The sequence below is a fragment of the Talpa europaea genome (genome assembly GCF_964194135.1).
Source record: "Talpa europaea genome assembly, chromosome: 15".
NCBI lineage: Eukaryota > Metazoa > Chordata > Mammalia > Eulipotyphla > Talpidae > Talpa > Talpa europaea.
In genome coordinates, this window is record NC_140083.1 from 43,190,308 (window position 1) to 43,204,088 (window position 13,781).

The following is a 13,781-nucleotide window of genomic DNA, read 5'->3' on the forward strand; positions in this document are numbered from 1 at the left end:
ATAGAAAGGGGAAAGATCACCTACCCCATGTTCCCATCCATCAGAAGAATCGTGTTGTAGATGTGAGAAAAGATGAAGAGGAAGAGAATTGTGCTGAAGAACATTGTCATCCAGGACCCGTGGTCCTCTCGAAACATTTTTAACCGGAGCAATTTTCCTGCAATATAAACATCATTAAACAACATTAAAATCAATGTTTATTGTTTTTTAGAAAAACACAACAAAACCAAACAAAAATAAACAAACAACTATAAATCAGAGACATTCTGCAGGGGAGGGGGAGGCAGAGGGACTGAGAGGAGGTGAGAGGAGCACAAGGGACTATGGTGATGGTGCACAGGTGAACTGGTGGTAGAAATTCTATGGGGACTACACCTGAGAAAAGAAAGAAAACACTATAAAAAATGATGAAAAATGAACAATGATGTAAAATATATACAAATAAATAAATAAAAATAAATTAATAAAATAAAATATCTTCTTGTACATGAAAAAAAATCAATGTTTTTGTAACTCACAAGTCACACTCTGCTTTTGCTTTTTCAAAATTATTTTATATATTTTTTACATCATTCTTCATTTTTATACAATGTATGCTTTCTTATCTTGGTTATAGTCCCCATGAAAATCCCACAACCAATTCACCCGCGCACCACTCTGCTTTTGTAGAGAATCTCTGTTACGTCACTCTGTTATGTCAGCATCCTGGCCAGAGGAAAACCCCAGGGCTGAAACCACTCTCTAATTTCCCTTTTTTTCTTTTGTAAATAAATGATAATGGATGATGCCCCCTACAACACCCATAAGAAACCACGTAAACATGGGAATCTCATCTCCAGAGATGGCTTATTGTGCTGGCATTAATGTGAATGAATCAGAGCACTGCTGCCTGTTTTCTATTTCACAAACATGTTATTCATTCATACAAAAACCACTTAAGGCAATGGCGAAGAAGTTGCATGAATATATATACTTTGACCTGAGAATTATCTCTCTAGCAACAGCCAGGAGCACTCATACACAGTAAGTTATGAACACAGGACAGTTATATCTTTTAAGATTTAACTACTAAGCTTAACCTGGTGCCTAGCACTTTAGATTGCACTTGGAAACCAACACTAACAAAAATACTGTTCCAGCTGAAACTTTAAACAGAGCCAAAAAGGGAGATTTTTGACCTTGTCCTGTCTCTCGGCTTGCACAAGAGAAAGCAAAGGGTAAATGTGAAAATTGGGCAGAGGGGAGATGTGAAAATATAAATAGAAGGGAACGTGGAAAACTTTATAATGAAACAAGTGATACTAGCACTTCAAATGAGAGCCTTATAGAACTAGCCAACCATCTGAATCATTAATTATGGAAAGCAGGGATTTTTAAAAAACGGTTTATTTATGCATACAATAGCTGGGGTATAGTCCAGGGGTGTGGAGAGGTGAGAGGATACACCAGAGACAGAGTGGGGAGCAGAACAGGCGGATCTACTGAAATACACTGCTGACGGGAGCAGCAGGCGAGATAGGAGAGGTCTGCTGTGCCCTATGTGGGTCAGCTCCCTTGCCCACAATGGCTGGTGATAGCTTGAAAGTGCTGAGACTTAACCCCTGAGCCACCAGGGAGGCCTGGAAAACAGAGATTTGCAAATTTCCATATAATTATTATAAGTATGTCATAAATATATTCATCTATTTACATAGGTTATAAATAGAAAGATTAATAATAGGTAACATAGGGCCTCCCTGGTGGCCTAGGGGTTAAGTCTCAGCACTATCACCTCTACAGCCTGAGTTCAATCACTGGCCAGGGAGCTGCCCCACATGGTGCAGCAGACCTCTCCTGTCACGCCCACTGCTCCCCTCAGCAGTGTATTTCATTTAATCTGCCTGTTCTGCTCCTTACTCTTTTTGTGGTGAATCCTCTACCCCCCACCCATACTTCTAGCCTACACCACAGTTCTTTTACACAAAAATAAGTTAAATTTTAAAAAATTACTATTCATTAAGTCATTTGCTCAAAATGAGAGCAGGATGCAAGAATAACAGTTATCTAAAATGTTAAGGCTACTAGTGAGCGAGTTTTAAATCTAGGGCTACTTTGGGTTCAGTGACCCACACTACACCTGGACAGATTGCATATGGGAGAGAGCCGGAATCTCCCACCCCAGGTCAGTGTTGTCCCCAAACTACCAGGTCTCCTGAATTCTAAACTTGGCATATCCTACTACATGCTGCAGGAAACAAACCTAACTTCAATCATAGAAACTACTATAGATTATTCTATTAAAATCGGAATTCACAGTAAAAATTCACCAAATACAAAAAGAAATGTGGCTGTGAATGAGAGTTGACAAAAACACAAACAAGACAAACTGTAGAAGGACTTTGAATATTGGAATTATCAACAGAGAATTTTATGTCTTATACTTAAGCATCTTTCTATTTTCTTAAATATATGAATTATAGTTATATTTTTAATATATCAATTAGTTATATCAGCAATCTAATATATGGCTTTGTTTGATGCATTTACTTCCTTCCCATCAGGTATCACATATTTCTGCATCTTTGCCTGCCTGATTTTTTTTTTATTGATTTATAACTGACAAACAATATTAGTTTCAGGTATTAACCAGTGCTCAGATATTTTATATATGATGAAATGATTATCACAATAAGTCTAATTAATCACCACCCATAGTTAGCAAATGCCTTCCTTGCAATGAGAACTTTGAAGATCCACTCTCTTAGCAGTTTTCAAATCTGCAACAGGGTAGTAAAACTCTACTCACCGCACTGAACTTTACACTCCCAGGAACTGCTTTATAACTGGAAGAGTCCCTGTCACCCACCTTCATCCATTTCACCCACCCCTCACTCCACACCTCTGACAACAGGCAATCTGTTCTCCACATCTACAAGCCCTGTGTTTTGTTTTAGACTCCACTGTGTGCTTTAGATCATACAGTATCTATCCTTCTGAATCCTCCTGACTTATTTAATTGGCCATAAAGCCCTTAAGGTCACATGTTGTTGCAAATAGCATGATTTCAATCTCTGGGTTTTTTTAGTGGATACCAGACACAAGTTTTCACTTTCTTCGATGGTAGGTATTTTTGTATTTTTACAACTACTCTTGCATGTTGTTCTAAGGTGCATTTAAATTACTTGGAAATAGTTTTATCCTGATGAGCCTTGACTTACTTTTAGACTTATTATTAAGCCCAGGGTAATGCTTTCTAGGGTACTGAATACTCTACTTGATGGACCATAAATTGAAGGTCTTTCCTCTCTTCCCAGGCCACTGAGGAATTGTCCCTGCTCTTTTTGAGTGGTACCGTCCCCTGCCCTTGGGGATTTCCTCCCATGCAAGGCCTGATGGTTACTTGACTAAAGAACCAAGGCAGATCTGCAGATCTCTGGAATGACTCCTCTGTGCTCCACTTTCCTTTCCTGGACCCTCCCTGTGCACTCTGGCTGTCTTGCCTCCTCACACACCCAACACTATCTTCTCAGCTCACAGAGCCCCCAGGAGCTTCCTGACCCCTTTTTCATGCACAGAAGCTAGAAATCCTCTCCAGGAAGTCAGATGGGGTAACTGTAGGGCACACTTACATAAAAAGATAAAGAGACAGGGTTTTTTTGCACGGAAGAACCGGGGTATAGGCCAGACGTGTGGGGGTGAGAGGATTCACCACAGACAGAGTGGGGAGCAGAACAGGCTGCTGAGGAGAGCAGCGGGTGAGACAGAAGAGGTCTGCTGCGCCATGTGGGTCAGCTCCCCAGCCAGGGATCAAACTCAGGCTGTAGCAGTGATAGCTCTGAGACTCAACTACTAGGCCACTAGGAAGGCTCAAGACAGTGATCTTGACTGTGCTCATGGCTTCTCAGACATATGCATTTCAAATCTTACACAACTGTACACTTTATATGTGCAGTTCATTGTATGTCCACTATACATAAATTTTTTAGGATTAAGAACAGTGGAATTTAAGTTTATGACAAGACTAAGTCAAAAGGAACAGGTAAATGGAATTAAAAATTAAGGTTCTTTGAAAGAGTTCAAAATATTAATTAAAAGTAGATGCTAATTAGTCAATCATGTTTTAGTCTCTAGAGTAATCACTGAAAGAATAAATGTATAACTAACAAAGTAATAGAGTAGGGGAAATTAGGTATAAAAAATAATTGATTTATCCAGAGGCAAGCAAAGAGGAGGAAAAGAAAAGAACGTAGGAAAGATAAGGATAATCAAAAGCTATTATAGCAAAACGATAGACATAAACCCAAAGATATCACTAATTATGTAAGTGCACAAGTCTAAGTATTCCAACTAAAAGAAAACTGTCACAGTGCATTAAATTGAAAGAAAAATAAAAATGAGAAAGTATATCGACTATGTACCTTCATTTAAAAATCTAAATGACATACTTCAAGAAAATGAACTTTCCCTTCCAGCGCCATCCATGTTGCTGCAAATTGCATGTGTTTATCTTTTTTGAATGCTGAGTAATATTCCATGGTATAGATGTACCACATCTTCTTGAAAGGGATCATGCTCAGCGAAATAAGCCAAAAAGAAAAAGAAAAATACCGGATGGTCTCACTCATAGCAGGAATCTAGAAAACTTAAATAATGGACCAGGAAAATGAATAACTATAAGAAAGTGAAAATCAAAATCAACAAAAAACTATGAACCAGAGACACTTTTAGGGGGGCAGGGGCGGGAGGGGAGGGATTGGGGTCAGAATGGGGGGGCTGCAATTGTATGGGGAATATAACAATAAAATTTATTATAAAAAAAAAAAGAAAGAAAATGAACTTGACTCCAAAATAATCTCAGAAAAAAATATCTGAGACAAGAAGGAATGGAGAGAAAATAAACTAATCAAAATGTATCAAATCTAAACACTGTGTAGAATAATGTTCCTGTGGGATAAAAAAGAACTAGAATATGTAACAATCCTAAGTTAGTAAGGAAAGGTTAAGCCTAGTTAACTTGATGAGGACGGTCATCATTCGGGAGATGATTAAGACATTGCTCACTTCTTAGATTACTTAATATGCAAAGTAAAATTTCAAGGGTACCATCTGAAAGCATTGATATTGAATAAAAAACATATAAACCAAATGGAAGGGTTGAGGAGTAATAGAAAGATGAAAGGAACAAATGACCAAATTAAATCGGCTTCCTCCTCACAAAAAGTGGAAAGAAAGGAATAGAAAAGCTGTGTGAATAGAAAACACCACAAATGGTAGCAGGATTCTGCAGTTACATACAACATGTGTACATACAGTCATGTGAACCAAATAGATGGGTTCAAAATGTTTAAAGCAAAGTCTAATTGAACTATAGGGAGAAATTAAGAAATTCATTAACAGAGAGTGGTATTTTAACATCTCTTTCTTATGTATTGATAAGTCAGATGGACAAACAAAATATCAATGAAACAGAACAGTTGAATAAAACGCAATTAAAATGTGATTTAGTTAACTTGAACCCTGCATGCAACAAGTAGAAAATACATATTCTCTTCCAACATGCTTCATAGAAAACTTTTAAAATTGACCATGTACTAAACCCTCCAGGGAGCTTCTACAGAGCTTAGGCAAGAATTTCACACTTTGTGCCTCCCTTGGGGTTAGACTCAGTGCTCTCAACACAATGGCCTGAGTTCAATCCCCAGCCAGGTTGCTGACCCACATGGCACAGCAGACCTCTCCTGTCTCACCCGCTGCTCCCCGCAGCAGTAGATTTCAACAGACCCACCTGTTCTGCTCCCTACTCTGTCTCTGGGAAATCCTCTTACCACCCCACACTTCTGGACTACACCCCAGTTCTTCTATGCAAAAAAAAAAAAAAATTTCACACGGCCAATTTTGAACTGAATTTATATATTTGCAATGAATAACTCTGAGATGTCTGGAGCTAAATCTTAGGCACCCTGGGTTTTCTTAAACACATATTTAATAAGCATATAGATTAACAATATTCTAACTTCAATACTTTTAAAGTATTAAGTATTATATACGCAGCTACTGAAATTATTGGAGACACATATGTCTAACATGTACTATGTAATATATTGGTGGCAGGTATTTGGTTTGAGCCTAGGCCTAGGATTTGAACAGGTCTGACAGAGTGAAAGAAAAGAATTTCCAATAATTTCAATAAGTTTTTTTGAGAGGTATGAAGTAAAATGGACAAGACAACAATGCATTTAAGGCATGGCTGGTGGATATGATAGTTACATGGGGTGCCTGTGGATCCATGGCTGAGCCCTACAAGGAAAAAAAAACATAATCTTCTAGCACACAGGGATAAAACAAACAATTCAGAAATGCATAAAGGAATATGTTCCCCCTTGGGGTGGCAGTAAGTATAACTTTGAAAAAGGATTTCATGGAATGCATCTTTATTTTAAATTCTTGAGAGTTTCTGAATTGGGGTCACTGATAAACCACACCCCTAAGCATGGGTCTCCACACCAAGGAGGTGAAATCCTGAAACTGTAGCAAGTGAAGCAACAGCCTCAAACAGCCCCACCCCAGGGCAGGAGATCTCAACAGAAGTCTCTAAAATAGAATATGATTTCATCAGTTCCTCTGATACATTCCTGGGGACTCCAAGAAATAAGTGTTTGAGATGTTAAAGAAGGCTAGAAACTAGAGACAGCAAAGATGCAGTGAAATAGTGTATGCATCTTAATGGGACCCTGAATACTTTTAACCACAACAAACATTCGGCAGTGTAGAAGCCAGCCTCCAAAATGGCCCTGACTGAGTCTCACCTCCAACTCAAGCAGTACCCATGACCAATAAAACATGGCTGAGTAACAAGTGATTTCCAAAATGTAATTATAAAAGTAATTGCAGTTTCCACCTTAGTCTATCTTTCTTAATAGAAAGAAATCAGCTGTCTTATCTTATAGACAATCAAATTGTCCTATGAAGAATCCACATGAAGGAAGTGAGGACTTCGGCCCATCACTGGCATCAACCTGGCTTCCACTTGAGATAACCATCTTGAAAGAGAACTTTCCAGTATAGCCTCCAGATAACTGTAGCTATGGTGGATGGATTCACAGAACCTCGTGAGGGATCCCAAGCTGCTTATAAATTAGTCACCCAGGAAAACTGGGTAAGATCACAAATGTTTACTGTGCTTTCAACCACCAACTTTGGGTATAATTTGTTTCAGAGATACATGACTTTATGCTCAGTATTTCTAAAAGGTAACAGAAACCACTTGAGTAAAACTGAAGCATGGAAATAACAAAATCTAACATATGATTTTATGAGAAAAGAACTGAGCCCAAATGATAGAAATATAAAAGTATAATATTCATAGTGTAAATGCTTACTTTACCTTAACAAAATGCTTGGCATTATGATGACAGAGAGGAAAAGAAGCTTTGCAAAAGTAAACCTCACATCATGAAAGTGTTCAAGTAATTAAATAATTGCAAAGGGCAACCTTTATGTCGTAAATGTCACTGATGGTATTTTCTTTTGATTTCTACTTTAATTCATATAACGTATCATACTATTAGAATATTTTATATCCTTTTGGTCTTTGCTCTGTTCTCTATATTACCCATAAAATAATTGACAGAGGAATTATTTTACATGGGCAGTATCTATGCAAACTGAATGAATAACAAACCATTACATTCACACACTTTCTTCTTTTTTCTGAAGGTTACTTTTGCTATTCAAAATCTTTTGTAGTTCCATATAAATTTCAGTATTTATTGTTCTGTTTCTTTAAGTACACAGGCAATAATGCCTCAAGTTTTAATCTATTGAGATTTGTTCTTCTCTCAGGTATAGAAAGAATAAACAAATGAAACAAATAAGATGGCACACCACTTTGGATAGCCAACAATTTGCATTTACATAAAATAAAGATATAAAACCCAGTAAAATCCACCACACCATTTTAGCTTGAAATCCCATTCCTACCAAATCCACTATTTTATTTAGTTCTTAATGAATAGACAATATATAGTGTTATTGTCTTCTAAGCTATGTGTTTTTATTAAAGAGTAACTTGTGTAGCCATTATCCTAGCCTTTGATAGCTATAATTACTTAATATTTATATAGTGCAAATTGCTTTCCCATTCTGAACTTCACAGGTACATCTCTCTTTGATTTAATTACCATTAAATATCACTGGCATTTATCATTCTGTATATGACTAAATCTTTTTTTTCTTCTTTATTTTTTCTTTTCTTCTTTTTAAATTTTTTAAAACAATATTTTCTTCTCCCCTCCCCTTCAGGTTGAGTATCCACAGAAATTCCTTCCCCAAGGCACCCATGTACCATCACCACAGTCTCCTGTGCTCTTCCCTCCCTCCCTCTGATCCCTCTCCCTCCTCCTCCCCTGCAGGATGTCTCTGATTTGTAATTGTCTGTTTTTGTTTTGTTGTGTTTTGTACTGTTATTATGTTTTTACATTGATGTATATGACTAAATCTTTCATTCATTTGGAATTTATTTTTGTATATATTGCTAGTGAGTAACACAACTTCATTCTTTTATTTGTGATTTTCTAATTTTCCTAGCACTGTTTACTAAAGACTCTCCTTTCCCCATTTTATGGACATTGCTGTTTATTGTAGATTAGATTTTGGTATGAACGTGGATTTATTTCTCAGCTTTCAATTCTGTTCCATTGATTCATGTATCTACTTTTGGACCAATGCCATTGTACTGCTGCCTTATAAAAATGTTTAAAGACAAGTAAAGCGATACATCCACTTTTCTTCTTTTTTCTGAAGGTTACTTTTGCTACTTAAGGTCTTCTGTAGTTCCGTATAAATTTCTAATGGGTCAATTTAGAAGAATATTGATGTGTGTTTAGCACCTTTTCTCTGCCATCTCTCCTGCAGATCATCCCAAATTCTGCTCTGTTCTTCCCAAGCAGGTAAGTTAGTACCATATGACCAGGGTCTTGGAAAGTTTACTCAATTCTGGAGTTTATTATCAGGGAGTCCCCTTATCTGCAGACACAGGCCACATTCTCTAACACATAGTTTTCCAATTAAAGGAAAGAGTTTGGCCTCTATAATCTTTATTTCTGTCTTATTTCTTAATTTATTTAGAATTTGGGTAGAAAGTCCTAAAGGACTTCAAACATGAGGGATGAGAAAAACCAGATACTCTATAAAAAGATACCCAGACACTATCCAGCATTCTCATGAATTCCAACTTTTATACTCATTTACACTACCTATATTGTTTGAAGTTACAAAAAGGAGACTCAAAGAAATTAAGCCAATAAACTAATATGATGTGATGAAGAAAATCTCAATGCAAAGCTGATTTTCAGACCAAGTATGACATAATAAGATGATGTCAAGCTAACACAAGAACCAAAAATCATCAAATTAATCACCTTATTGTGAAGTCCTTGCCTTCAAAAATACAGATATATTTAAGTAATTAAATCCAATTAAACCAAAAGCACAAATAAGGGCTAAATATGCCTGCATTTAATTTCAGGTCCACAGCATTCCCTATTTTCTGTCACTATCAGGAAATTATCAGGAATACTTCATTTTCTAATTTGTCCTTAAGTTCAAACAAAAAATTAGAAATAATGAGAATTCAGAATCCACCTTTATAGACAGTTATCAATACTACTCCAATCTCTAATTTTATCCTCTCCTATTAAGAGAATCTATTCCAGGCATGCTGCCTTCTAATACCAAAGAAAAGGAAAGACTACATAATTGTGAAAGAACCCAGCTTGTGAGACAGATTTGATTCCCTAGTTAAATTCTACAAAAATATTCTTCATGGTGTATTTTTCTGAACCTACTGACAATAGGTGTGCCTCTGTGGGCAAAATTTGAAGACAGGAAGGGTTTAGGACTATTTCCAATAAAGTTCAGGAAAAAGGTTACCCTGAGAGTATGAAAGCAGGCACTTGGAAGACCCAGGAATAACAAAAATAAAACAGCCAAACAACGTTAAAGATGGACAAGTAGTTAAAATGGAAAATCAGTGAATGCAAAGATTGTCAGCTGAACAAAAATGTGAAACTCATTTGTTCAATATTTACTGAGCAACTCTCTATGTACTCATTAACTACTGCAGTGAACACAAAACTGTTCTTCCCTCGAGGTACTTGACATTTAGTTGGGGAGGTGAAATGCACAGAAACAAAAGGGAAATTATATTAAAATAAAATGTGATTAAATAATTATACAGGAAATGTAACAGAAGAGGATATAGAACATGGAGGAAAGTGAATGGAAAGATTAAACTTTTACTGCTCTCTTCCTCTGCCAAGAACTGTCCCATAACAGCTCATTTAAATATCATGGTAAGATAGTGCCTCCAGCAGAATGGTCAGATATCTTCTGCTTTATTACTTTATATTCATTTTTTTTAGATTTGTTTCTTTTTATTTATTTATATAAGCACTGGGTACAGTCAGAAGCACGGGAGGGTGAGAGAATTCACCAGAGCCAGAGCGGGGAGCAGAGCAGGCAGAAGGACCTAAGTACACTGCTGAGGGGAGCAGCGGGCAGCAGGAGAGGTCTGCGCGCCATGTGGGACCCTTGCCCAGCGGCCGGGGATCGAACCAGCGCTGCAGAGGCTGCTGGCAGCTTCGCAACCCAGCACTCAACCGCTGCGCCACCGGGGAGCCCTATATTCATTTTTTAAAAAGATTTATTTTATTTATGCATCCAAGAACTGGGATGTAGGCCAGAGGTTGGGCTTAGGGGGGGAGAGGATTCACCAGAGATAAGAGTGGGGAGCAGAACAGACAGATTGAAATCCACTGCTGAAGGGAGCAGCGGGAAAGACAGGAGAGGTCTGCTTTGCCATGTGGGTCAGCTCCCTGGCCAGAGATCAAACTAGTGAGAGCTTCAGTGGCTGCTAATTAGCTTCACTGTGCTAAGACTTAACCCCTTGCGCCACCAGGGAGGTCCTACTTCACCTTTTTGGAAGGGCAGGGTGAGTAGAAGAATCCTGTGCCAGCTTAGTCAGGCTTCCTTCAAACTATAACTTCATTTTATCTTCTCTGTGTGACTATGGGAGGTTATTTAATCTCACCGTGGCCTCACTTACCCCTCTATAAATTGGAAGATCAGAGAATCAGCTTCATATGGTTATCATGGAGATATAATTGAGTTTAAAAATATAAATTGTTTTTTTACATAGTGTAATAAACTACTCTTACCTCAAATTTTATATATACATATAGTTTTATATATATAGTTTATATATATACATATATATTGTTTTTAACAATGCCTGGCACAGTGTTTAAAAAGCTCTTTGTTCACACTTCTGGAGAACAAAGCTTATTAGCTCAGTGACCTTGGAGAAATTGCTCTGATTCTCTACATCTCTGCTTAATCATCCAAAAGTGCGGGTGGTAACTGTATGCAATTTGCTGGATTGGTATGAATATAAAATAGAATAAAGCAAGTAAAGTTCTTGAATAAATAAATATCAGAGTAAGTACACATGATTTTCCCCATTTTATAGATGAGAAAGTAAAGACTCAGATTCTACAATGTGTCTAGGTTGCAGAGCTAGTAAGTCAGCTATCAAGTACTTCATTCTAGCTCTGTCATATTCCAGACCATTTTTTCTTTCGACCAGGCAATGATTTTTCTGTAAGAAACTCTATGTAGAGGAAACCAAACACTGGAAAATAAGCAGAATACATTCATTAATCCACCAAAGGTTTATGAAATATCTGCTCTGTCTGAGTACATGCATATACTAGGAGAAAATTATCACAAAGAAAATCATGTATCTATATTTTTGAAGTTTCTAAGCTAGAGATTAGCAAAAACAGGTGAATGAATGAATGAATAAACAGACAAACAGATACAAAATTAAGAGTTCAGTAAGGAAAGTGTCACAGAAACAACAACAAAACAGGAAATCCTAGAGGTTCAAATAAGGAATGATCATATTTTAAGAGAATCAATAAGGATGGGGTAAAAGATGGAAAGGTGGGCAGGCTGATTATAAATGAAGCCAGAGACTCAATTACAGAGAACAATATGACTAAAAATGCAGAGGGTAAAAGCAAATGTGGATGGTAGACTAACAAAAACCAAAACTATCATTGAAGTGTAAGATGCCAGGAGTGTACTAAATAAAGAAAAGCAGAAAAGTAGATAGCGATCAGGTCGTGGAAGACTACACACAACTGGCTACTGCTATACTAAATTTTGAGCACAATAAACAATTAGGTTTTCAAGCCCAGAAGAGTTATTCTATGAATTAAGTTTTAAATGATAAATGCACGCCGTTTCCCCATTGTAAAGGTCACTCTTGAAAATCCACTGAAGTAGCACAGTGAAAAGGACTCCAGGTCTGAACTGGCATGATGGCAAAAAGAATAAAAGGGGAAGAGAAAGAGGCATAAAGCTGTTTAAGGAATAGAATCTAGAGTCTGTAAAACTTGGTAACTGGTAGCCTGTTGAGAATAAAAGTGCCAGAGGTCAGAGAAGAGCTCCCGGATTTCAAACTGAAGCAACAGAAATGGGGACAATGTGAGGTGTGACTGCTGGGCTGGGCCAGGCATTGTGTAGTAGAAGAAGAGAAAGGTTATTCTGAATCTGTAGTTTCACTGAAATAGCTGAAGGAAGAGACCTTAGGAAGAGACGGGAATGTCATGAGATGTTAGACTGAGAGATACAAACTGCATGAAGCTAGACATGTTCAATAAGTTCTTGAAAGTAAATAAAGTCAGCAAGAAAGAAAGCATAAAGTGAGGAAAGAGAGAAGGATGGAAAGGGGCAGTAGAGACATGACACCAGAGCCTGTGACCCACGGGAGCGGCAGCCTTTTTTGGTCCACTTAAAACTCGTAGAAACTGGAAGTTAAAGAACCAATATGACATATCTCCCCAAAAAAGCAGAATAATAGGGTAGGTAACATGCATCATGGAAATCAAAGAATGAAACAAGAAGGAGAATACAGATAACTGTATCCAGTGTACATAGGTCAAAGAGAATGAAGTCAGGGAAGGAATCTGAAGTGTTTTCAGAAGCATAGTGAGACTATTAACGTGGTTTGGAGTGTTGGTTATAGCAGACACTCTGGACTTCATAGATAATAAACCCCAGTGTTTAAAAGGCAGGCACAGGTCTAGGGGCTAAGTCTCAGTGAAATCACCACGATGGCCTGAGTTCGAACCCTGGCCAGGGAGCTGACCCACAAGGCACAGCAGACCTCTCCTATCTGGCCCATTGCTCCCCTCAGCAGTGGATTTCAGTCAATCCACCTGCTCTACTCCCCACTCTGTCTCTGGTGAATTCTGTCACCGCTTAACCCCGCATGTCTGCTGACACCTTAGTTCTTCTACACACACACACACACACACACACACACACACACACACACAAACACTTTTAAAGAAAAAAGAGAAGGCAGGTCTTATGTCCAGTTCTTTTATCCATTTTGAGTTAATGTTTGTGCACATTGAAAGGTAGTGGTCTAGTTTCATTTTTTTCGCATGTGGTGGTCCAGTTTTCCCAGCACCATTTATTGAACAAACTGTCCATGTTCCATTGCATATACTTTTTTCCTTTGTCAAAGATCAGCTGTCCATATAAGTGTGGTTTTTATTTCTGGGCTCTCTATTCAGTTCCATTGGCCTGTGTGTCTGTTTTTGTTCCAATACCAAACTGTTTTAATTATTATGGCTTTGTAGCTTAGCTTGAAGTTTGGAAGTGTGATACCTCCTTTCTCCTTTGTTTTCATCAATAGGGCTTTGGCTAAGCTATGGAAACAACCCAAATGC

The 13,781-nt window shown here is 37.7% G+C and overlaps 1 protein-coding gene across 3 annotated transcripts in view; it reads right to left on the bottom strand.

Annotated features, from left to right (window-relative positions):
- TMEM117 (transmembrane protein 117) overlaps positions 1-13,781 on the bottom strand; it is a gene marked incomplete at both ends in the record, with an annotated part of 437,683 nt that overhangs the window by 372,010 nt on the left and 51,892 nt on the right. For all 3 annotated transcript variants that reach the window (XM_084254763.1, XM_084254764.1, XM_084254765.1), the window contains one exon: positions 25-157. In XM_084254763.1, coding sequence (XP_084110889.1) covers positions 25-157 — 133 coding nt within the window. The remainder of the gene's footprint in view (positions 1-24; positions 158-13,781) is intronic.